Raw genomic sequence first — 27,217 nt, 5'->3', positions numbered from 1 at the left:
GGAGTATTGTGTGTTCCTTGGAGTGCTAGGGAGAGAGGAGCTGGATTGAGAGTGGTGATTCCCAACATCACATATCTCTATTCCAGGCCACTGACCCACTCCCAAGCTCGATGGATGGATGTTTGACTGAGCAAGTGAGAGTTGAGTGGAAACTGAATAGAGCGGTGAAAGAAAAGGGACCAATCCCCTGTGGCTCGGACTTGGATGACTGACACTCCATCACCCAAGTCCGAGCCACAGGGGATTGGTCCCTTTGGAGTGTCAGACCTGGGCAATTGCGAGTATTATATGCAGGGCCGGTCCTAGTGTCTCTGGCGCCCCCCAGCAAACTATGAGTTGGTGCCCCCCAATCTCCTTTCTCTCTTCTCCCACCCTGCCCAGCGATTCTCCTTCACCCCATCCCCCGCCATACCGCACCGCCCTTGGTACTTTAAATCTTTGATTTACCTCTGTTCCAGCAGCCATGTCATTTGAAAGCCCTGCCCTGTCTCTAGCCTTCCTTCCCTTCGTGAGTTTGTTACCTCTGAGTCCCGCCCTCGAGGAAATGACTTCAGAAGGCGGGACTGCGGAACGAACTCACGGTTGTCATCTGGTCAATTGGGGCACTTTTTTGAGACTTGGTCCTAAAAAAATGGATCAAGTGAAGCTGGCGAAATGCTCCTCAGAGCCGGCCTTCTTTTTTCCATTATCAGCTGAAGCCGGCCATGTCTTAACAATGCCCCCGTCCCGCCTCCCATACCCTTCCGAAACGCCCCCTTTAACTTTGGCTGGCTCTGCGATGGAAAGCAGTTGGAGCCGGCCAAAATCAGCTTTCCATTATACCGATTTTGCCGGCTTCAGGAGATGGCCGGCCATCTCTCAATTTGTGTCGGAAGATGGCCGGCGATCTCCTTTGAAAATAAGCTGGATAGGCAGCTATGTATCTTTTTAAAATAGGCGCTTTTCTGCCCTATTATTTGAATAATATGGGATATAAAAACTGATACATAAATAAATAAATACAGGCATTCTGTTGGACTTTTACAGGATAGTGTTATGTATCCTGTCTCAGAACTGCAGATACTATCAGGAAAGATCTGTCAGGCTGCAAAAGCTAGTGTACCACTCCATCTACTTTATATACAAAAGACATCACACCTTCCAAAGTACCCAAATATGTTGGATAACTGTGGGCTCTCTTTAAACGTTAAAGTTTAATAAATTTGATAAGCCTGAAAAACAGAGAGGAATATTAAGGCAAACAAGTGTGATGGCATGGTTGTGCTGATCTCACAAATCATATCCATGCATTAAATAGCCAACTAAACCAAACCAATATCCAAAGAACAGCTAACTTTCTTAGGGGCCCTTTTATGCAAACTTAGCATGCGTTAAATGCTAAGAAGCCCATGGGTATAAAATGGGCTTCTTAGCATTTAACACACTCTAATTCCATTACTACATATTAAACTTTAGTAAAAGAAAAAAAAAGTCCCATAGTTTCCAAATGTTTATCTCACATAAGTGAAACAGATAAATTACTGTATGCAGATGATTAAAAAATAAGAGTTCATCCCAGGTGGGATGAGTCCTTGATGCAGGATGCAGATCAGCTGAATGACAGACTGCCTGACTGAAGGAGAAGAAATTGAGTGACTAGAGAGAAGGATTCTGAGTTAAACTTTAGTTGAAAAAGGAATGTCTGTCTGACTGCGTAAATACAGGGACCAGTGCAGGAAAGACTGAATATCTCTGAAGAGGATGTTGACCTCTTTGGTGAAAAAGAGAATGTTTTTCATGACAGCAAGACAGAGAAAGAGAAAGAGAGAGTGGGATAGAGAAAGAAATGATGACAGCTTGCTTTGGAGCCCATGACGGAGAATTAGAGGGGTACACAGAATACTTATATGACTTGGGACTGAGGAAATGACATGGGGTCAGAGCATGTGTTAGGGAGAATAAAGTATTAACCTGGAAGGTTTCTTAGTGATTGAAGGAAATAGATCACATTTAAAGGATGACCTTTTAAAAATAGAGATTGCAAATCCTACCAGGAGTTCATGCTAGCTCGAATTACATAATACACTACAATAACTCCTCATTCTAAAATTAGGCACCAATTGCGTAATTTATAAAATACTAGCACTTATATTTAAGACTGTTATAGTTATGTATATAAGTGCTAACCTCCTAATTCTATATAAGTTGCCTAAAATTGTGTGCACCTTTTAATTAAATAAGATAATTAGTGCCAATTGGCATTAACAAGAAATTATTGGCACTAATTAGATTTAATTGGAATTTGGCACAGAATGTGTGTCAAAATTTTACACGCAAGTAAAAAATTGGGGCATGGAAATGGGAGGGCCATGGGCGGAACAGGGGCATTCATAGAACATAAGTACATAAATGTTGTCATACTGGGACAGACCGAAGGTCCATCAAGCCCTCTATCCTGTTTCCAACAGTGGTCAATCCTGGTTACAAACATCTTGCAAGATCCCAAAACAGTAAAATAGATTTTTTTTTGCTGCTTATCCTAGAAATACAAAACAAACTCGTAGAGTTTTTCAACAGGAGTACTGTGTTTGTTGTGACAAATATCGAACTGTATCTGTCTATATCATCGGGGGAAGTCTCATATAGTCACCAGGGCAGTTATGTCTACCATCAATCTCGGTGTGCCCCTATTTGTAAAGAATAAGCAAGTGATTCACGTCCACCCATTCCATTCATTAATTTATAGACCTCTATCATATCTCTCCTCACCCATCTCTTCTCCAAGCCGAGGAGCCTTAGCCACTTTAGCCTTTCCTCATAGGGAAGTTGTCCCATCCCCTTTATCATTGCCCTTCTCTGTACTTTTTCTAATTCCACCATATCTTTTTTGAGATGCAGTGACCAAAATTGCACACAGTATTCAAAGTGTGGTCGCACTAAGAAGCAATACAAAGGCATTATAACATTCTCACTTTTGCTTTCCATTCTTTTCCTAATAATACCTAACAATCTATTTGCTTTCTTAGCCACCGCTGCAAACTGCGCAGAGAGTTTCAAAGTATCATCAATGATGACACCTAGATCCTTTTCCTTGTCAGTGACTCCTAATGTGGAACCTTGAATCATGTAGCTATAGTTTGGGTTCTTCTTTCCCACATGCATCACTTTGAACATGCTCACATTAAATGTTATTGGCCATTTGGATGTCCAGTCTCCCAGTCTCGTAAGTTTCTCTTGTAATTTTCACAATGCTCTTGCGATTTAACAACTTTGAATAACGTACAGGCTTATTTTCGAAAGAGAAGGGCACCCATCTTTCAACACAAATCGGGAGATGGACATCCTTCTCCCAGGGTTGCCCAAATCGGCATAATCGAAAGCCGATTTTGGGCACCCTCAACACTTTCCGTCGTGGGGACGACCAAAGATCACGGGGGCATGTCGGAAGCATAGCGAAGGCAGGACTGGGGCGTGCTTAACACATGGGCGTCCTCGGCCGATAATGTAAAAAAAGAAGGGCGTCCCTGACGAGCACTTGGCCGACTTTACTTGGTCCATTTTTTCTTGCGACCAAGCCTCAAAAAGGTGCCCAAACTGACCAGATGACCACCGGAGGGAATCAGGGATTACCTCCCCTTACTCACCCAGTGGTCACTAACCCCCTCCCACCCTAAAAAAAATCTTAAAAAATATTTTTTGCCAGCCTCAAATGTCATACCCAGCTCCCTTGACAGCAGTATGCAGGTCCCTGGAGCAGTTTTAGTGGGTGCAGTGCAGACGGACACAGGCCCATCCCCCCTACCTGTTGCACTTGTGGTGGTAAATGTGAGCCCTTCAAAATCCACCAGAAACCCACTGTACCCACATGTAGGTGCCCCCCTTCACCCCTTAGGGCTATGGTAGTGTTGTACAGTTGTGGGTAGTGGGGTTTTTTTTGGGGGGGGTTGGGGGGGCTCAGCACCCAAGGTAAGGGAGCTATGCACCTGGGAGCAATTTCTGAAGTCCACTGCAGTGCCCCCTAGGGTGCCCGGTTGGTGTCCTGGCATGTGAGGGGGACCAGTGCACTACGAATGATGACTCCTCCCACGCCCAAATGGCTTGGATTTGGTCGTTTCTGAGAAAAAGCATCCTCGGTTTCCATTATCGCCGAAAACTGGGGCCGACCATCTCTAAGGTCGACCTAAATGTTGAGATTTGGGTGTCCCCAACCGTATTATCGAAACGAAAGATTGCCGCCTATCCTGCGAGGACGTCCTCAGGAAAACTTGGGTGTCCCGTTCAATTATGCCACTCTTAGTGTCATCAGTAAATTTAATTATCTCATTAGTTACTTCGATCTCTAGATCATTTATAAATATGTTAAAAAGCAATGGTCCCAGCACAGACCCTTGGGGAACCCCCACTATCTGCCCTTCTTCATTGAGAATATAGACCATTTAACCCTAATCTGTGTTTTCTATCTTTTAACCAGTTTTTAATCCACAATAGAACACTACCTCCTATCCCATGACTCAAATTTCCTCAGGAATCTTTCATGAGGTACTCTGTCAAATGCCTTTTAAAAGTCCAGATGCACAATATCAACTGGCTCACCTTTACCCACATGTTTGTTCACCCCTTCAAAGGAATGTAGTAGATTGGCGAGGTAAGATTTCCCTTCACTAAATCCATGTTGACTTTTGGGCTCATTTTCGAAAGAGAAGGACGTCCATCTTTCGACATAAATCGGAACATGGACGTCCTTCTCCCAGGGACGACCAAATCGGTATAATCGAAACCCGATTTTGGACGTCTCCAACTGCAGTCCGTCGCAAGGATGGCCAAAGTTCAAGGGGCCGTGTCAGAGGCGTAACGAAGGCAGGACTTGGGCATCTCTAACACTTGGACGTCCTTGACCCGTAATCGAAAAAAACAAGGACGTCCCTGATGACCACTTGGATGTTTTTCACCTGGACATGTTTTTATTACGAATAAGGCACAAAAAGGTGTCCGAAATGACCAGATGACCACTGGAGGGAATCAGGAATGACCTCCCGTTACTCCCCCAATGGTCACTAGCCCCCTCGCACCCTAAAAACACCCAGCATCTGCTCCCTCTCTCTGCCCTCCCACACTGTCCTAGCCTGACATCTTCCTGTCCCTTCCACTGCACCTCCATGCATTTTCATGTGCCTTTTCTCTTTCCTCCTGTACCGTGCCCACCCTGTGGTCCAGCGTCTCTCTTTTTGTTCCCTCCTCCAACACACACAAGGTTGGGCATCTCTCCCTCTCTTTCCTTCTATTTATGTATTTATTTAACATATTTATTCCCTGTTAACATCCAAGACATCATACAAAATAACCATTCATAACGAGCATCAACAAAATATATATACTATAACACAAACCTCAACCCCTATTAAACAAGACACAATAATCAGATAAAACAAACCACATCTGCTCACCAACAGTACCTACATATAATAAATGCAATCTGTTTTGTCTGTATCACAGAAAAGCGGTATATCAAATCTCAAGTGCCTGGCAGAAATCCAAACAGTAGCAACATTCCATGCTACTGTAATGCGTATTGCTAGAGTGTTATATATTTGCCAGAATCCTAGGGAGAGGGAGGTCCCTGCTACAGGGCAAGAGTGGTAAGATGCCCCTGGGTGGGAGGAAGCTCAGCCCAAGAGGAGTAGTTTGAAATAGAATGCAGAGAAATAGTGCCCTGGTACTGAGGAGTGATGGGGGGAGGATTTTGGAAGCCCCCCCTTTAGGAGGGTCTTTGGTTGCCTGCAGGTCTGGAGTTGCTTGAACATCCCCTGCAACTGACCAGGAGAGACAGGGGAGTCCTGAGAATTTGAGAGATCCACTGGCTGTGAGAGGCAGGTTGTAGCTGTAAAAAGTGGCAACCGGGAGACAGTGTGCTACGGGTGGATAGAGGAAGGCCCAGCCCAAGAGCAGGGGACCGGAGCAAAGGAGAGCTCATCCCAGAACCACGATGGATCAAAGGTGGAGTCACTGCTGGAGGAGGGTCAGGTCAAGGGAGGTCTGAGCCCACAAAAGTGAATCAGTGTTAAGAAGAGGAGAACAGCCTATGGAGATAATCTCTCTATACAGAACAGGCACGGACAGGAGAAACTGTATATATGTAAATAGGCCTGAATGAGAATTCTCCTGTAGATACACCTGAGGAGGATAGTGGCAAAGATGTTCTTCCTGGGAATTACAGAAGTTGGAAATTAAGGTTGCTTTGGAATTTATCAAGTGACTGTACTGGAAAGGAGGTTAAAGTCTGCTTGTTGCAACTGTTTGCAAATAAAAGCTAAATTTTGTTTTTAAACCTTTTTAGTGCTGTGTGGTCCCTGGACTAAAGAGCTGAGTGGAACCTAGAACTGGTGAGAGAATCTGACCTCCCAACCCCCGGATCGCTATTCCGGACCATAGATCCACTCCCAAGCTCAACTGCAGGTGAACTGGAATGGATGAGTGAGATGAGAGTGGCCCTGAAAATAAAACTGAACTGAACTCTACTATGTGGCTCAGGGCTGGAGCTAGCACATGGGTGAGACACGGTTTACACTACCAATCCCAGGGCAAGCAGTGGCTTCCCCAATGTCTATCTCAATAATAGACTATGGACATTTCCTCCAGGAACTTGTCCAAACCTTTTTTAAAACCCAGATACGCTAACCACTGTTACCACATCCTCCAACAACAAGTTCCAGAGATTAACTATTCTTTGAGTGAAAAATTATTTCCTTCTATTTGTTTTAAAAGTATTTCCATGTAATTTCATTGAGTGACCCTGGTCTTTGCACTTTTTTTAAAGTGTTATTTCCTGATGTCTCCAAGGAGACATGTCGACGGAGGAAACAATTTTTACTCCTTAAGCCAGAAATTCTGAACTTGGGGGGTGCCTTCTTTTTAAGGTACTCCTGCAAGTGCATAGTAAGGCTAGGGGGGGAAGAAATATGTATTTACTGAACCTGAACATCTGTCAGCATTAGTAGCCTCAGTTAAAATGGAGAAGCTTTAAAGAATAATGTATAATTTCTTAGCAGAGAAGGATTTACCTAGCAACTTTTTTCCTTTACTATAATTCTCCCCTTAGATTACCGGAAATCTTGGATCTCCCATTATGGACTTGAGTGTCTTATAAATTTGAAAGTGTATAGATTTATATGCTTGTTTTTGAGAGTATTTTCCTTTTATAACAGTTCCTAGTTATATGACACTTTCCTAAGCAAGATGTTTCTTGTAAATATTGTTTAAATGAATAAATAATAAATTAAAGAGAGAAGTCGATTCACTTTTAACTGTTCTACACCACTGAATATTTTGTAGACCTCAATCATATCCCCCCCCCCTCAGCCGTCTCTTTTGCAAGCTGAAGAACCTCAACCTCTTTAGCCTTTCCTCATATGAGAGCCATTCCATCCCCTTTATCATTTTAGTTGCTCTTCTTTGAACCTTTTCTAATTCTGCTATATCTTTTTTGAGATATGTGACCAGAATTGAGCGTAATACTCAAGGTGAGGTCACACCATGGAGTGATACTTTTGCATGAAGGAAGCCTGCAGTAAAAAAAAAAAAAAGAAAAGTCAAGTGGTCCTACCAGTAGAAAAATATCTGAGCACATGTTCCTGTTCTTTGCCTCTCCCTTGTCCTTGCAACTATAAATACTTCTTTGATGAAACCTATATATATACCTCAGTCACTGGGCAAATTCCTTTGAAAAGTTTCTCATTTTGCCTCCACTCTGTCTAAATCCTTTCAGAGGCACTGAAGAAAAGATATTTTATGCTGCTATTTTCATTTACAAAGCAATGCCACACAAATCTTTCTAGCTTTATGTTCCAGATGCACTGAATGAAAATTTGTACTTTTGTCCTTTGATGTCACTCTTTGGGATAGTCCACCCTTGGCATCTCTCAATTTGGATGAATCAGGATGGAACTAGTAATTGTCAAAGCAATGTAGTTTTTTTTTTTTTTTTTAAATACTCTACTGCCATCTGGTGTTTCCTTCCAGTAATACATAAAAGATCCATAAAGCCCAATGGTCTTGTTCTATACCCATTGAAAACAAAATCCCTTTAAGCTTGAGCTTTAATGAAATGAAAAGAAGCATCAGAATGGACCACTCATCGCATCAATATTAGTGTTTAATCCACCGTGAACTTTTTATAGTTATAAAACAATGAAAGTAATATTGTAGAGCATATATACGGTTCACAGCATGGTACAGAAAAAAAAAAACACTGCACACATAAACATCCCTAGCCAAAGAGTAGTTTACATTTTAAGCACAAGGAAGTTAAGTGTCTTGCTCAAGCATGAATACAGAGCAACTGAAATAGATAGTCAAATCTTGTCCTAAAAGTTAGATATTTATATTTTGTAATCACTGGCTGGGGTGCCTCCAGGACCAGGTTTGGGAACCACTGCTCTATTCCATGAATGTTATGTTTTTTTTAATTATTATTTCTTTTAAGTGATATACAACCATAAAGAAAGTGTAAACAATGGAAATATAAGAGAAATACCAATAAATAAAATATTATCAAATAAAGAAATTGAATTAGCCTACATCATGGGAAACTGGTGTTACATAAAATCAATAAATAATCTAAAGAAATACAATTAGGATAAACCTACTACATAGAGAGCACAGTCTAACTAATATACTCTCAAAATCCTTAAAACATTATTTCTCATGACTCAACAGTAATGGGTCCCAAAAATATAATCTTTATTCTGAAAAGTAAGCAAGCACTTGCATGGAAATTTAAGGAAAATGTAGCTCACAAGGCCAGTACTCTAGACTTCAAAGCTACAAAAGCTTTCTATCTAAGTTGCATGACCTTGGCAAGATCTGAAAATATCATAATTTTAGCCCCACAGAAATTCTCATCTTTCTTCTTAAAATAAAGTTTCATTATCAAAGATTGGTAACTCTCATGTGAAAAAGTCACCAAGAGGGTAGATTGCATCTGTATCACATCCTGAATGTTTATGTTTATATTGTACTGTTACATGAATGTTTTATGCTGTTGTTCTAATGTATATTGTGCCAACACATAATATCATTTTTACTATGATTACATTTACTATTTATATGTTAACCTTGCTGTTCTAATTGTGTACTATGTTGATATTTGAGTATTTTATTATGATCATACTGTCATCATAATTATAAACTGCCCTTATATAGCTATACTTGGTGTATATTACATTATGGACTAGATTATTTATTTATTTATTTTATTAAAAAATTTGTAGACCACCTAAAACTAGGTGGTTTCCAATAATATATTCTCAATCCAATACACATCATAGGACAAAGACAGCACATATCAGAATACACTATGACAAATTCCTCAGAACATCAACAAAGTATTCAAAAAAACGTGGCCAGAAAAAAAGCCTAGTCTTCAATAATTTTTTAAACTGCATTAAACTGTCACAAAGGCGAAGCTGTTCAAAAAGAGCATTCTATAATGAAATTCCTGCTGAGACAAAAGCAGTGGCTTGTGTGTCAGCATAATGTAAACATCCTACCTCATCTGTTGACAGTTGCATGACAGCCTTTGATCTTAATACTGTCTTGGCTGGTAGGTAAAGCTCACTTCAGATAATATGGAGCATCACCATACAACATCTGGTATACAATCATCAATACCTTAAATTATGCATTGAGCGGTAACCTATAAAGGGTATCAGCACTTGATAGAATAACGCCTAATCCGCACCTAACTTAATTCACCTGCAGGCATAAATGGTGGCACCAAAATTAGGCATGGATCAGGCATATTTTATAAGAAGGCACGTAATTCACAGGAATGCTCCCAAAACACCCCCTAACCCCCAAAAGTACACATTCTAGGATTTACACAAAGATCATTATAGAATACGATCCATGCATAAATTCCAATTAAGGTCAATTATGGCAATAATTGGTTGTTCAACCTCCCAAAAGTAATTCCCAAAAATTTCTCTAATAGAAATATACACCAACTCTCAAGCAACAAACCAGAGTATGATTTTATGGAGAGATGTGAAAGGATTGACCACTGGAGACTCTAGAACAAATTTTTGTAAGTAAAGGAGAGGTTCTCAGAGTGTTAACTCACCCAAGCCAAGCCAAGCCAAAGAAATTCCACTTCTAAGGGTGGACAAGTTTCTCGATCATTGAACGTCTCCAAGGGATTTATAATTTTCTCGTGAGCAAATCAAAACCCAGTGCTTTCATTTAAATAGTGATATGCCCTAAACCTGAGGGAAAATATGAATATTTAATTACGAAGTCAATCCTGTCACGTTCTCCATCAACCTCAAGCACACTATACACAACACTCATACGCTCAATTCACAACACTTATGCGTTCAATTCACAACTGGCATGAATGAGCCAGTGAGTGTTGTGAATTGAGCGCATGAGTGTTGTGTATCGTGTGAATGAGGTTAATGGAGAATATGACAGGATTGACTTTGCAATTAAATAGGGCATATCACAATTTAAATGAGAGCACTGGGTTTGGTTTGCTCACGAGAAAATTAAAAATCCCTTGGAGATGTTCAATGATCGAGAAACTTGTCCACCCTTAGAAGCGGAATTCATTTTGCTTGGCTTGGGTGAGTTAACACTCTGAGAACCTCTCTTTTACTTACAAAAATTTGTTCTAGAGTCTCCAGTGGTCAATCCTTTCACATCTCGCCGTAAGATCATACTCTGGTTTGTTGATTGAGAATAATTGGTTGTCAGCAGTCAATTATTGGTACTAATTAGTTTAACAATCAAGTTGTGTACACTGATTTGCACATGCAACTTTAGTCACCGTATATAGAATCTGGGGGTAAGTGAATTTCTTCAAAATGATGGTATATAAACCTTAATAAATAAAAGTTAAAGACTAGATACAGTATATTGCTACCTCAGCCAGCACACATTATCCCCCAAAATTGTTTTGAGACCAAATACCTTTAATCTGCTAATCTGAATCCCCTTGCTGAGGTTAAGAGACTTTTGCTACTTTCTGTGATGCATGAGCTTAATTTCAAGATGATACCAAAGTTCACAGCAGCTCCTAAAATGTTAAAAATCTAATGCTTTTTTGCTTTCCTCCTGAAGCCAAGTCAGATTTTATTTAAACATATGAAAACTCAGGGGCCCTTTTACTAAGTCACATAAGCATCTATGCGCGGTGAACGCATGCCAAAATGGAGTTACTGCCTGGCTATCACGCGGTTCTTGAGGTAATTTCATTTTTGGCACGCGTCCAAAAATTATTTTCAGATGCGCATGTTGGGCACGCACCAAGTGGCATTTGACACGCTTAGGTCATTACTGCCCAGTTACCACATGAGACTTTACCGCTAGGGCAATGGCTGGTGGTAAGGTCTCAGACCCAAAATGGACGCGCAGCAATTTTCATTTTGCTGCATGCCCATTTTTGGCAAAAATTTTAAAAAGGCATTTTTTACAGGTGTGCTGAAAAATGACTGTGCGTGTATCCAAAACATGCGTCTACACTAACACAGGCCATTTTTCACTGCACCTTTGTAAAAGGGCCCCTTAGATTTACATTTGAGTCTGATAAAGTTTGTCAAGTCTTAGGGTTTCAAACCAGGTCACAAATTACTTATTTGTCTGTACTCTACATCTGTACTACTACTACTACAACTTCTTATACTTTCTGTAGCACTAGTAGACATGGCAGTGCTATACAAAAACACATAAGAGACAGTCCCTGCTCAACAAATTTCTATAATCTAACCAAGACATGGACATAGGACAACTCCCCATTCAATCACTAAAGCCGGATGTTACATTTAAATGTATAAACCTCATAGTTCTCCTTACCTGACTGCCCAAAGATGCCACCATCATGTGGGTAAGAAGTTTGGCTGCAAACATGGAACAACGGCTGGAGCAGAACAAATTTGAAAGGATGGCCAGAATAAAACCTGAAGGGAACAGAAAATATCTTATTAACATTTTAACTTCTATCTATATAATTCACAACCCCAACGTTCTAAATGAAGCCACCACCAGAAGTTGAAGCGTCGAGATCAGCTTTCCCCACCGGAAGTTGAGGCGTCGAGATAGCCGCTGTGGAGCACTGACACTGGACGAAACGGAGCGCCAGCAGCAATGAAGACATAACCGCTCACTTACACTGCAGCACCGACAACACAAACAGCGCTGACAGAAGAAATCCATTTGGATGGCCATGCTCCTGCTCTCCGTATGTGAGTCACCCCCCCCCCCACAAAAAAACAAGCTAGCGCCCGTTTCATTGCTCTGAGAAACGGGCCTTCTTTACTAGTTGTATATAATGATAAAGACCAGTTAGGCTGTCCAGTCTGCCAAGTGTATTATTCAAAGAAAAGGAACTTAGAAACTATTGCATGGAAACTGCTGGTTTACCAAACTCATTGATTTCTCCTGAGAAGGAAGTGTCTCCAAATGGGTTAATTTTGCATGTTATAAGAGGAATGAAGATACTCAGAAATCAAGATATGTTAGGTATGAACACAATTTCTCCAAGTTATTGATAGTGTTCATTTTAATACTGGCATTGGGTCTCTTTCCTCAGGTGTCTATCCTATCCTATTTATTGTTTAATATCTACTATATATGGTGTCCATGAGAAAGGTCCTCCAAAAGTCTCAGGGACCAATGCCGATGTAGATGGACTGGACTTCGGCAACCCAAAAAGTCTCGGACCTCCTGATTTTTCTGTGTTCTTTTCTGCAGAAAACACTTGAGCACAAAGAGAAAAGTGAGAGAACTTATGGTCAGGGCCCAGACAGGTTATACACGTCATGGGTGTCGGTCACAGACATGATCCTATCACAGTCTATGCATCACTTGAACCCATTGAGATATTAGGATTTATTTACATGCATAATCACTTGAGCATTATTCATTACATATATTATTTCTTCTGTTTTGCATTATTGTTGAAGCCTCGAGTCACACATGTGCTTTGGCTTTGAACGACCATATCATGTGTACCTTTAAACGGGGTATTTGAGAATGTCAGGACTGTGATGATGGTTCTCTACTCAGCCTGTCACTTTTATTATGAGTGATTTGTGAACTGGGCACTTTGTATTTAAATTTAAATAGTTTTACAAGCATAAAGAAATTTGTTACATAGTTTTCTTGTCATGGTTTATATACCTTAGTATAAGTAATATGAAATAAGGGGTATAAATTAATTAGTTAGATATTTCCTTAATTTTTGGTGTTTAAAATCATGGAAGGGCCAGAGAGTTGATAAAAGTCCTGAGTGTAGGGAGCTCTGGGTTTTTGCCAGCCCACCCCTGCCAAATGACCCGTGGTACTGAGGGGGAATCCTGCTTTAGGATGGGTCAGAGAACAAAATTCAGCAAATAACATTGGACTTGGATGGTTCATTTGACTGGGAACCCTGCAGTACCTTCTGTGTAGTGGTGGCTCAGGTCAAAGATCTTAAGCCAAGGGGGCACTGAGCTAGGCCCTCACCGTTGCTATATCCAGGCCAGAGAAAAATACCGTAAGGGGGATTCAGTGCGGAAATTACCATGTATCTGATCCCTAGACTTAAATTTGAGAATGGAAAGCTGATACTGGAGGACAATGTCAAGTACTCTGCTTCAACTGAAATGACAAGAAGTGTGAGATGAAAGGTTCTGTGTGTACCTGTGTGTGTGGCCTGAAATTTGTCAAGAGGAGAAAATCACCCTGTGCAACATTTTGATTTTGTTTGGTGGAAAGACTGAAATGTAAATGTAGAAAAGTGCCTTGATATCATTGGAGACTAAATTAAAGCTGTGCTGATTTATCTGAAAGAGCCCTGAAGTGTTAAGACCAAGTTGACTGTTATGAACTGTGTATGAGTTGCTGTTAGTAAAGCAAGTTACTGTTTTTTACACCCCCCAAGGCCTAAAAGAGTATTCTGGCCCCAGACCATGACCATCTTGCGCGCCTGCGTCTGTGGGAGCTGTGAGTGTGGCAGTGAGGAGGTCTTCTTATGTGCCCCTGGGTTGGAGCTGAGCCAGAGGTGAGACTGCCCAGGGGGGGGGGGGGGGGGGGTTACACATGTATTTTTTTACATAGCACATATCTGACAGGTGGGAGAACATGTGAGTAGAGTCCAGGTAAAGCATGAGTAGGACTCACTCTTATATGTGAATCTCTGGCAATTAAGGGTGAGCATTTACAAAAAAATGCTTGCATATTGCATATGCTTGTATATTCATAATTTTTGTTATTATTTTATTTTAGAATTTCAAAATAAAGCATGTACTTGAAATCAGAAAAAAACCCATAAAAATACAAAGAACCCCTTAAAAGAGGAAATAAACATCTTCCATTAGTCCACAATAATGCTGGAGTCAAGCATGAAATAAAAATGTAGAATAATAAGAGTAAAACATACCCTAACAACAAGGCAGATGAATTCTATATAGTGACAACAGAAATAAAAAAGTGGACGGCATCAAAAAAAGGAACCAGGATGATTCCAAGGCTCAGTTAATTCAAAAATCACAAAGCAGGTGCAAAATAAAATTTCCAGAACTATCTACCAAAAGTAGAAGTCCACAAACTCCCAATGCAAGTATCAAATACAGTATTTTCCAAAGTGGTACTAGATGACAAAAAATCCCAACACTGCAGTGTTTTGGCAAGTATGTCTTCATCAGGGGACCTCATAAAGAACCAAAATATATATAAATGTGAATAATATGAAAAAGGAAGGGAAAAGACAGAGTATAAGATAAGATAAAAATCCAAAGAGAGCGTGAAATACAAAAGTGGAAGACCTGTCTATAAACTGATTACATGAGGGATCAAGTATAATGAAAAACATACCAAAACCAAGGCCCCTGTTTACAAAGTCATGCGGCAATGCCGACACAGCCCATTCAAAGTGAATGGGCTGTGTCGGCATTAGAGCATCGCCAGCCACTAGCATTGAATTTCTAAACAAGTGTTAAAAAATGTGACTAAACCTAATGTATATAATATAAACAGAAAACAATATAATTACATTACAAAGAAGTGATATGAAGCAAGAACAAAGGATTGAAAAGGTATGTAGTATCAACATGATGCTGAAATGGAACCAGTGATAAAACAAAATGCCCAACAATGTGTGACCAAGAGGGTACATGAGAGTGGTCAACATGCATATAAAAAAAAACAACTACCTATGAAGTGCAGGAATAAATCTAAGAAATACTGCTGCTATACAGTGACAGCCAGATTATGTGATAACCAAATGGAATTACCACTGCAGTCAGAACACCCTCCTAAACCACCACAAATTCCAACAATTGCTTAGGTTCAAGAAATAACAAATCACTACCATTACATTTTTAAATGACATATAACAGGAAATTTTAACAAGTAAGACAGCCTGATCGCCAAGACCCTTTGGCAGAATCCCCAAAAAGTCCTTACAGTGCCTTGGAGTCGCTGAAGAAAAATCAAGAAAAAATACGAACATTAGAACCAGAAATTGTTTATATATATATATATATATATATATATATATATATATATGAAGTAATTACATAATACTAAATTTCTATCTAGTTCCAGGGCAAACACAGGGTGGGTCTAAACACCCTGTATTTCCAGGACGTCAGAAACAGAAGAAAGCCTTTTGCGGGAAAAAGAGGACCTCGGCTGGCGGGGGTTATGGTCCCCCGCCAGCAAAGGTAGGCGACAGCGGGTTGGAGTTGGGAGGGGGTCGAGAGGGTCGGCGGCGGGTGGGTGGGGGGGGGGGGGGTCAGCAATGGCGGGGGGGTCGGAGGCACTGTGGGGGGGGGGGCTAAAATGTGTCCCCTCACCTCAGGCTCTGGACCCCTCCTCCCGCCGAAGTCTGGCTACGCCCCTGTATAGAACTGCTCTTTTACTGTGATCTAGACTCTCTCCTCTAAGTAGAACCCAGCTAATTGAGTGGCAATGGATTTATATCAACATCTTCCAAGTCTATATATGAATGTAGAAAATGTATCCAGCCCTTCAGGAACTCAGATCTGATTAGCCTTACCTAGTAAGTGTTTTACCCCAGGTTCAGTATAACATCTAATCAACCATAGACTATTTTGAATCCCAGAATCTATGCCCAAGTAATACCAAAGCACCAGTTAAAAATCACATTACACATGCAAGTAACATGAGGAATAAGAACACATTCATCAGAAAACAAAACTTTGTACAACTGACCTGAAATACAGATGAATCCAGCAGAGAAGAATGCTTCATTGTAAAAAGAAAGATGGTCTATCTGAGCATATACCGAATAAATTGACATGTGCGAGCAGGCACATTCCACATAGTCAGATGTGTCATCCACCACTTTGCACAACTGACCATCAGACACCCAGCTACAAAGAGCACAAAAAGAGGGCCTGCTTCAGACAAATCACATTTAAGTGCTCAAAATGCTGCAGCATTAATAGAGCAAAGAGTTACCTTTGCTACCTAAGGAAGTCTTTTACTAAGTGCAGTAGCATTTTTAGCTCGCGGTAGAAATCAGCTGGTGGTAAGTGCCAAGATGCCCATAGGAATATAAGGGGCATCTCGTAGTTTACTGCCAGCTGATTTCTACCGCAAGCTAAACAGGCTACCGTGGCTTAGTTAAAGACCCCCTAAATGCAGATTTGTTTAAAATATGGTTCTGTCATTTTATATAAGGCATGTCACTTTTGTTTCATTTCATACTTTTATATCACCTTGGTCTCAAAAAAATGGACCCAACACACTTTACAATGTCATATTAAAAATGAAAGTTTTGTTAAGCAAACTACATATCAAATTATGGGGTCCTTTTACTAAGCGGGGGTAATGTTAGCTTGCCTGCAGCATGGCTTAGTAAACAGGGTCTATAGTGAAGTAAAAGTAGAAAGTCTTATCCCCCAAAATACTCAAGTAATAAAGTACAGCCTTTTAAACTACTTTTTTTACCACAAAGTAAAAAATATTCTTAACAAACTGGACCACAGAATCTAGTATGTTTACAAGCAAACTTCCAGGGGGTCATACAAGGTCCTTCATAGAAAAAAAAAATACACCCTGAATATTGCAGTGGGCAGAAGCAGATTAATACACCTATTGGAAAACAAAACCAGCTGGATTAGTACAGATTAGTCCTACACAGACACTTGATGCTAACAGAATACCTGGCCTTTTTCACGCATAAACAGAGGTAGCCTCTCAAGAAGTATAGAATAAGTGACCACAAACTAAAAATAGTAACAGAAGAGAAGGTAAAACAGTACACAAACACAAGCAACCAAAAATAAAGAAACACATCCGGACCTTCAAGATTGAGATAAACAAGAGTCCTTTATTCTGAAAGACTCAACATGGGCCGTGTTTCGGCGTAAAAATGCCTGCCTTAGGGGTCCAAAATAACAATACTCTTGAAAGCATCTAGTAAAGCTTCCGTAGTGAACTCGGTTCACTATGGAAGCTTGACTAGATGCGTTAGCACTCCCTTCAGACACATTATTACTGAAAGGAACCTGTTTTCACAGTGTTTCCTTTTTCCGTCCTTTCAAGAGTATTGTGATTGTGGGACACATTATTACTAAAAGAACCTGTTTTCACACTTTGCTTTTTCCATGCTTTCAAGAGTATTGTGATTTTGGACCCCCAAGGCAGGCGTGTTGGGTCTTTCAGAATAAAGGACTCCTGTTTGTCTCAATCTTGAAGGCTCAGCCATGCTTCTTTTTTTTGGTCACAAACTAAAAATAGAAATATGTAGATAAAAATTAAACTGAACCCCCGAGAAGCCATACTCTGCATACAGTGCAAAACCAAAGAAAGAGAAACAGTGACACATCTCTTTGTACCATGAAAAATATAAAGAGAACAGATGTAAATTTCAAAAACTTACATATTTCAATTGCTACATTAAAAAGTAACAAATAAGTCAAAAACAGAAAATAAGGTGATACCTTTTTCTGGAACTAACATATTACATTTTTTGACTAGTTTTTGGAGGCAAAAACCTCCTTCCTTATGTCAAGACAAGCATACTATTACAGCACTATACTGTCCCAACCTGGAAAAGTAGGTTTTGGTCTCCAAAAAATCATCAAAAAATATATATAGTCCAATATAAGGGTGTCACCTTATTTTGTTGTTGTTTTTTTCTTTTCTTTATATTTATTAACTTTTAAAGTGGACTAACCCAGCTACTGTTTTACTTCATCGTAGATTAAACATTAAATTCTTTTTCTACCCATTTAACTTTTCTAATTGTGTTGGTCCCAGTCTCTGGTTACTGCTTTCCTTTCTTCTTTTAACTCTCTTTCCAAGGGTCCCCGTCCATGTGTAATTTGTTTTCTTTTCTTCTGTCATCTTCACCTCTTCCATTATAATCAACTCCAACACTGATCTGTTCCAGCTCTGTTGGTGCTGAGGGTGCTTGAGCACCCCAATATTGAGCATAACCTTTGATTATATCCAGGGGAGGGGTAATTTCTATTGGGTTTAGCATCCCCAATCATTTTGAAAAGTTGACCCCTATGTCCCCACCTATCCAGTCTTGTCCAATTTCTCTCACTTTCCCCAGCCCATAGCCTCTGTCCCCACCCCCTCTTATTCAGTATTGCCCCATCTTTCTATCACTCTCTCTCTTTCTCCCTCCCCTTTCATCCAGTCTTGTCTTGTTCTTCTCTCCCTCCCCATCTATTCAGCCTTGCCCAATTTCTCTCCCCAGCCCACAGCCTCTGTCTTTCCGCCCCTTTTATCCAGTATAGCCACATCACTCTATGTCATTCTCTCTCTCTCTGTCCCCCCCCCCCCACCCTTTGTCTTGCTTAATTTCTCTCACTCTTCCCTCCCATCCATCTCAGCCTTCAGCACAGGTTCAATCCCTCCCCTCCCTCCCCCCCCCCCACTCCGTGCACTTCCACCAGGCCTGCGCTAATAAACTACCATGGAAGACACATAGGACCTGTTTCTCTGAAGTGCCACTAGTGCTTCTTGCACCAGTCCTGGAAAGTTTATATCAGAGTAGGTGGGCCTGGCACAGAATACACTAGCATTGCTGCAAAGACCTGGGTCCTATGCATCTTCCATGGTAGTTTATCATCATGAGCCCAGCCAAGTTGTAACGGGAGGGAGGGAGCAAGACTGTGCTGCAGGGCCATGGTGGATGGGAGGGGAGAGGGAGAGGGCCCTGCATGCAGTGAAGGTGTGTGTACATGCTGGGGAAGTGGCTGAGCCTAACAACAACAAATTAATAGCCAATCAACAGCTGTTCTGGGCAGGTGTAGACGGCAGGAACCGGGGTTTCCAGGTGATGTCAGACCCTGGCTTGTATCTGCTTGGGTCCGAAGTTCTGTTCCCAGCTACGTCTGACATCACTTGGAAAGCCTGTAGAGGGGGAGAAGCTGAGGTATGGAAAATACTTTTTTTTTTAAACTACTTTCCAAATTTGTACTTTGTTACTAAGTACAGAAGTACAGCTTAAAGTACATAAGTAATGCCACACTGGGAAAAGACCAAGGGTCCATCGAGCCCAGCATCCTGTCCACGACAGCGGCCAATCCAGGCCAAGGGCAACTGGCAAGCTTCCCAAACATACAAACAGTCTATACATGTTATTCCCGGAATTGTGGATTTTTCACAAGTCCATTTATTAGCGGTTTATGGACTTGTCCTTTAGGAAACCGTAAAATAAAAAGTAGTGCAAAAAAAGTAACTCATTATAAGTAAATGTACTTCCAATTGTATTTAAGTACTGTAACAAAGTACAAGTCAGTGTTTTTTTGTTTTTTTTTTTACCTTACCCCCCTGTTTACTAAGCCGCGCTAGCAGCTGGCGGTGTGCTAATTCCAACACAGCCCATTCACTTTGGGGGTAATTTTTGTAGGTTTGAAAGGCCTGAATATGGTATATAAAATGAAATAATCTTAACCGAGAGCCAGATTCTGGCAGCCAGTTCCGCCTTATGAAAAGGAAAACTACAGATGTGGCCTGATCCAGTATGGCCACCAAGAGAGACTAGTAATAAGGTAGTGGGTGGAGACAGTACAGACCCAGGGAGCTCATTAATAGTAATGGTCCTAAAATGAAGGAAGGTTTTCCCCAGTAAGATATAAACACGTGTCTGAGAGCCAAAGAGGGAGACATATTTCCCAGCCTAATCAGAAAGAACTTTGCACACAACCCGCTATACTAAAAAAGGGTTACTTCCTGTTCCGGGGCAGAGGGAGGGAGCTGCAGCGAACGAGAGAATTTAGCGAGCGTAGCGAACTGGGAGCAGACAGGCACGCGCTGCGGCACCCCCCCAACCGGCGTGCACCCGGGGGGGTTGTCATTTTGCGGGGGGGGGGGCGCATCTGCGATCCGCCCCAAGTGCCGTCGAGGCTAGGAACGCCACTGGCTGGTAACATTACTTTCTGCATCTACTGTAGCTACAGTAAAAGGAGGCAAAATAAGGGGTCCATCCAAATTTATGTCCAAATGGACCAGTAGTGGGATGTAACCTGCTACCTGGAATATCTAGGTTTCAGAAAAGTGCTTGTATTAAGCCGTGCTCTAGATGAAAGATTAAGGGAGGATGCCCCCTAATGTCCCATGAAACTGGCAAGGGATATTGGACTCTATAACAGCTTTGGAGTGTAGGGGTAACCTAGTGGTTAGAGCAGCAAGCAATGAACCAAAGAAGTCAAGGTTCAAATCCTACTGACATTCCTTAAAGTCTCAGGCAAGTCACTTAACCCTCAATTGCTTCAGATACAAACCTGATTACAAGCCCTCGGGGGACAAGAAACTACGTACTGCACCTGAATATAAATTGCCTTGAACTACTACTAGAAAGACATGAGCTAGCTACCATTGGGCAAATTGCAGTATATCAAATGAAATAAATAAATATGACAAAAGAAACGGGTGTTTATAAAATGGCTGGCAAACATCTCTTCTACCACATACATATATGTTCTGAAATGCCAACATTCCTGTTTACACGTCAACACATAAATGTGATGACCCCACTGATCTTTTAGATGTTTATGATTATAAAATGGATGCACCTGCTGCACATAACCAGAACATAAACATCTGGTCCTAGACATGAACAGTTCAGGTCACAAGCACCTAACGAAGTCCCCAAAATTAGAAAGATTTCATGCTACTTAACCTCAGGGATGTGCAGTGACTTTCCCCAGGACTATCTTAATAATGGTTTCTTAGGTGCATTTACGAACCGGCTCTACATTAGCAGATTCTGTTCTAAAATACTAGCAGAACTTAACATATTCTGACCTTGATGTTTCAATTCTGATTTGTGCATCCTTTCTAAAATGTTGTTGTATGTGTGAGCCTGGATTAATTTATGTCTCTGTCACAGCATTTCAAACAGCTTTTATAAAAGACAAGGTTCTAAGTTTCCAAATGTTATCAAGGTGGTTGGTTAAACTGTGTTACTTGGTCAAATATCAAATATGCACACAATCCACCAAAGTATCACATTCTGAAATTTCACAGCTAGGTAGTTTCTGGCTTAAAAAGGATCTTATACATTTCCATTTAAAACACAGGCAGAGTACAATCACCAGGGCCGTGCCGATGCGGTAAGCGAGGTAAGCGCCGCAGGGGGGCGCCCGCCTCTGAAGGGCGCCGCCACGGTGCTTACCCTCGCCCCGCGCCGCAAAGGCCTTTAAATCTTTTACCTGGGTCGCAGCAGCGTCAGTAAAAGCGCTGCCGACCAGCAAGGGCGGGGCGGTCCGCCCCGAGTGTCATCAGAAAGGGGGGTGCCGCCGCTCCCGCTGCTCTTCTTCCTGGCAGCCCCTCCCCCGCACCAGCCCTTTAAAAATAAATTGCCGACGCGAATAGCGAGCGCAGCACCTCGTGTGCAAGTAAAAGAAGCGGATCCGATCATCTCATTGGGCCTTCCCTCACTGTCCCGCCCTCCTCTGACGCAACTTCCTATTTCCTCTAGGGCGGGACAGTGAAGGAAGGCCCAATGAGATGATCGGATCCGCTTCTTTTACTTGCACACGAGGTGCTGCGCTCCCTATCGCGTCGGCAATTTATTTTTAAAGACCGGGTGGCAGGGAGAAGACGAGGCAGGGTGAGGGTGGGGGACAGATGCGGTGAAGGTGGGGGGGACTCGGATAGCAGAAGGGACTGGGTGGGAGACAGATGGGGTGAGGGGGACTCGGATGGGCAGAAGGGACTGGGTGGGAGACAGATGGGGTGAGGGTGGGGGGCACTTGGATAGCAGAAGGGACTGGGTGGGAGCCAGATGGGGTGAGGGGGACTCGGATGGGCAGAAGGGACTGGGTGGGAGACAGATGGGGTGAGGGGGACTCGGATGGGCAGAAGGGACTGGGTGGGAGACAGGGTGAGGGTGGGGGGCACTTGGATAGCAGAAGGGTCTGGGTGGGAGCCAGATGGGGTGAGGGGGACTCGGATGGGCAGAAGGGACTGGGTGGGAGACAGATGGGGTGAGGGTGGGGGGCACATGGATAGCAGAAGGGACTGGGTGGGAGACAAATGGGGTGAGGGTGGGGGCACTTGGATAGCAGAAGGGACTGGGTGGGAGACAGATGGGGTGAGGGGGATGGGCAGAAGGGACTGGGTGGGAGACAGATGGGGTGAGGGTGGGGGCACTTGGATAGCAGAAGGGACTGGGTGGGAGACAGATGGGGTGAGGGGGACTTGGATGGGCAGAAGGGACTGGGTGGGAGACAGATGGGAGAAGGGGCATGGATCTGGAACTGGGGTCTGAAAAGTGAGCAGGAGGGAGAATGGGGTCATGCCTGGGGCAGGGGTGGATGGGAGAATCAATGGATCTGGAACTAGGGGCAGCCGCAGGTGGGAACTGGGAGCCGAAAAGAGGGGGCATTGAGAGAGGGGGGATAGATCCTGGATGGAATGGGGAGTGAGAGGGAGGGCAGACCCTGAATGGATGGGAGGGGGAAAGAGAGAGGGCAAATGGTGAATCGAAGGAGCAGAGAGAAAGAGCAGACAGTGGATGGAAGGGGCAGAGATAGAGGGCAAATGCTGGAGGGAAAGGAGAGAGAGAGGGCAGATGGTGGATGGAAGGGGGAGAGAGAGATGGCAGACTGGGGCAGATGGTGGATGGAAGGGACAGAAATAGAGGGCAGATGTGGATGGAAGGAACATTAGAGAGGGCAGACACTGGATGGCAGAGAGAGAGCGAAGACAGATGCTGGATGGAAGGAAGACGGTGAAAAGAAGATGAGGAAAGCAGAAACCAAAGACAACAAACTGTAAATATATATTTTTATTATTTTGCTTTAGGATATAGTATTTTAGCTGTGTTAATAAATGTTTATAAATAGAACATGTAAATAAGGTAATCTTTTTATTGGACTAATTTTAATACATTTTGACTTAACTTTCAGAGAACAAAACCCCCTTCCTCAGATCAGGATAGGATACTGTAACAGCACTATACTGTATTGACCTGAGGAAGGAGATTTTGGCCTCTGGAAGTTAAATGTATTAGTCCAATAAAATGGTATTATTTTATTTTCTGTATTTGTTTTATTTCTATTTGTTAATTTGTAAAGTGGTGATTGGTATTTGTTAGTTTTTTCAAATTTACATCTGCTGTCTTTATATTTTGCACAGTACTAGGAGACATTTTCTGTTTCTGTGGCGTTGCATTGTATGCAGAGTCTGGCATCGGGGGTTCAGTTTAATTTTTGTCTAAATAGAAAGTTTATGATTACTTATTCTATAGTGGATTAGGGTGTATCTGTGTTTGTGAAAAAGACATGGCTTTCAGTTGGCATTGACTGTGCAGGATCGACGATCTGTACTATTCTGTCTGGTTTCGTTTTACAATAGGTGAATTGATGTTCTAGTGCTCACTGTAGTGCTTAAGATGCTTTCCTTTTCCTTGTGTGACTCATAGAAACGACTGCTTATGGTATGGTAAAATTGCTCTATAGGTCGTGTTTTGTATTCTCGGTATGCCTAGTACTGGATTTAGGGGGGGGGGGTGTTAAAAAATGACCGGCCCCAGGTGTCAACTACCCTAGCTACGCCACTGCTGCCGACGTCTCCCTTCCCTTTGCGCCTTTGGTTCCCTCAGTGTCCCGCCTTCTTCTGACGTCAGAAGAAGGCGGACACTGAGGGAACCAAGAGCGCAAAGGGAAGGGAGACGTCGGCAGCGCTCCGCTTTCACTGACGCTGCTGCGACCGGAAGTAAAAGATTTAAAGGCCCCAGGGCGCGGAGGGAAGGGCAGAGAGGCATGGATGGGAGGGCAGAGAGGCATCGATGGGAGGGCAGGGCCCAGGGAGAGGACAAATTGCTGGAAGGGGAGGGGAGAGAGGATTGCTGGCTATGGATGGAGGAGGGAAGGGCAGAGAGGGACAAGGATGGACATGGGGGCCCAGGGAGAGGACAAATTGCTGGAAATGGAGGGGAGGGGAGAGAGGAGGATTGCTGGCTATGGATGGAGGAGGGAAGGGCAGAGAGGGACAAGAATGGACATGGATGGGAGGGCAGGACCCAGGGAGAGAGGAGAGATTGCTGGAAATGGATATAGAGCAAGAAATGAAGAAGAAAGGAGAAAAGTAAAGAAATAAATGGAAAGGAAGCCCTGGAAATGGAGTTAAGAGGACAGATAGCAGCAGAATCAGATACTGGACCAGCATGATTGAAAAAAGAAAGTCACCAGACAACAAAGGTAGAAAAAAAAAAATCATTTTATTTTCATTTTAGCATTTGGAATATGTCCACTTTGAGAATTTACAACTGCTATCTTATTTTGCAATGTATACCAATTTGTTTCTAAGAATATTGATGACAATTCCTTTCAGTGTGGCAAGTGGTGAGCGATCATTTTCATGGGGGGGGGGGGGGCGTGATCATTTTCACGGGGGGGGGGGGGGCGCCAATTGATAGTCTGCAGGGGGGCGCCAGAGACCCTAGGCACGGCCCTGACAATCACCTATGTAATTTTATATTCAAATTAATAGTCTATATCAGTGGTTCCCAAACCTGGTCCTGGAGGCACCTCAGCCAGTCAGGTTTTCAGGATACCCACAATGAATATTCATGAGAGAGATCTGCATGCAGTGGAGGCAGTGCATGCAAATCTCTCTCATGAATATTCATTGTGGGTATCCTGAAAACCTGACTGGCTGAGGTGCCTCCAAGACCAGGTTTGGGAACCACTGGTGTGACCAAAATAAAAAACTTCGGGCCCGATATTCAGCTGGTGGTGGTGAGCGTTCACCACCGACAGAGTTATACCCGGATATTCAAAGGCAGGCTCTGTCCGGGCTTCGATTTTAAATATGCAGTTATTTTTGAGCCAGCTGGCACATATCTGCTTATATTGATATTCAACACTTAAAATCAAACAGTCTTTTATGTGGTCCCATTTATGTGCTAAATATCAGCACAAGTGACCAAGTCCTGACTCTACCCCCAGAATGCCCCCAACATAGCCATCTTTGAGTGAGGCTCTAACCATGAATTTCAGCGGCACTTAGCTGGTTAAAGTGCCCCTGAAAATTTGCGGGCAAGCTCCAACCAAGCGATTTAACCAGTTGGCAACTGGCAAAATCACTTTGAATATCTGGTCTTCATAGTTTTATAGAACTTTTCCCAAGTCAGCATGGGTGTTTTGGAAATTGCACATTCCAACTAAATCACAGAGCACAAGAAATTTGATTGGAGGAAAGCAAACCAAAATATATTAACTTAGTCACAATAGGAATTGTTGGCACAAATCCATAGCTATGGCCCTCTGACCCCAAATAATATACCTCTCCAGCTTTTGAAAATAAGGCACCCTTTTTCCTCCTCCTAGCCTTTTAAATAGTTTTGCTTCACTCACTTTGCAACTCTTCCTGTTACTGAAGGTAATATGCTATCCTTGGTTCATAGTTTAGGAAAAATGAGCAATTCTTGGTAAAGGAGAGTAAAATCTCGACCTGGAGTGTTACCTTTCTACTGCTCGATTCCAAAGGAGACACCGAGACTTGTGTGGAACAATCTGACTGCCTGCAGCATGGATCCGATAGATAACGACATTATTATTGGTTAATGGATAGAAAACTTGATCCTTTAAGCTGACTGAAAATATCTGGAAAAGCATAAAATCACATTAGTTCATAAACAAAATGTGTTTGTGAAAGTCATTTATGCACTCAGAAGCATGTGATAGCTGATTAGTTTGGCAAATATAAGTCTTTAGTGAAATAATCAGGCATGGTAACCTTAAGCAACTGATGCTGGTCCAGCAAATCCTACACTCATAAGCTCTAAAACAGCAGCACAGAAACCCAAGTGGAAGGAGGAAGGCACCCAAAGTCTAATGCATTCCTTTATCACCCAAAGTCTAATGCATTCCTTGACATCCATAGCTGCCTCCTGGTCCTGGGACCCAGCCTGCCTCACAGCAACTGCAAAAGGACAAATGACAAATCGTGGTACAGTCCTGCTGAAAAGAATAGTCATGTGTGAAAATGTGTATGTGTATGTCACAGTTGTGCATTGTCCATGGGCTGAGGTCTGTACTTTCCTTCCATAATAGTTTGGTACTTATTCTTTTGCTCAGAATGTCATTAAATCCAATCTCAGACAAACTGAATTGCAGAATATGAATGTGCTCAGGAAAAATGTTTAATTTTATTTGGCTTCATTTCCTTTTTGTGATTCATTTGTTTGTTTTTAATGATCTTAAATATTTCATTTCCATTAAAGGTAATGAAAGGAGTAATGCCTCCTATTTTTATTTTATTTATTTATTTATGTGGATTTATTTACCACCTTTTTGCAGTGTACAAAAAGAATAAATTGAACATAAACAATAGGCAATTACACCAGTAAAAATATTCAAATAACAGTACATAGTGTGGCATAGTTTGCTACTTAAACTGTCAACACAATACACAATAAAACATCTTAATAGACAGCACAGGGCAGGGGCAGACTGATAGGGATCTGAGCCCCAGGCCAATAAGGGTCATGCCTATGTCCCAAAACCTCCCATCTGATAGATCACTGGCTCTGCATCTGTCATAATATTTCTAAAACACACTTAAGACAAAAACCTGATGTAGAAATATATAAAATCATTAAATTATGCTATGGGGCATTCAGGGTATACATTTGGAATGATCTGCATGTTTTGCTTTCTAAATTCTGCTAAGACTCATCCTTTTTTCATCTGGACACTCCTGACAAATGATACTCACATATGTGATGTACTGTATACATGATCCTCATGGACCTTTGATCTGGCGC

At 42.2% G+C, this 27,217-nt stretch overlaps 1 protein-coding gene across 1 annotated transcript in view; it reads right to left on the bottom strand.

Annotated features, from left to right (window-relative positions):
• The window catches only part of ADGRV1 (adhesion G protein-coupled receptor V1), a 921,762-nt gene that overhangs the window by 459,524 nt on the left and 435,021 nt on the right, over positions 1 to 27,217 (bottom strand). Inside the window, 3 exon segments of the mRNA XM_030193377.1 lie at positions 11,827 to 11,930; positions 16,189 to 16,349; positions 25,915 to 26,054. Coding sequence (XP_030049237.1) covers positions 11,827 to 11,930; positions 16,189 to 16,349; positions 25,915 to 26,054 — 405 coding nt within the window.

This window comes from Microcaecilia unicolor, chromosome 2 (assembly GCF_901765095.1).
Source record: "Microcaecilia unicolor chromosome 2, aMicUni1.1, whole genome shotgun sequence".
Taxonomy (NCBI): Eukaryota; Metazoa; Chordata; class Amphibia; order Gymnophiona; family Siphonopidae; genus Microcaecilia; species Microcaecilia unicolor.
Note: the sequence above shows the minus strand (reverse complement) of the source record. Positions and strands in the feature narration are given on the sequence as shown.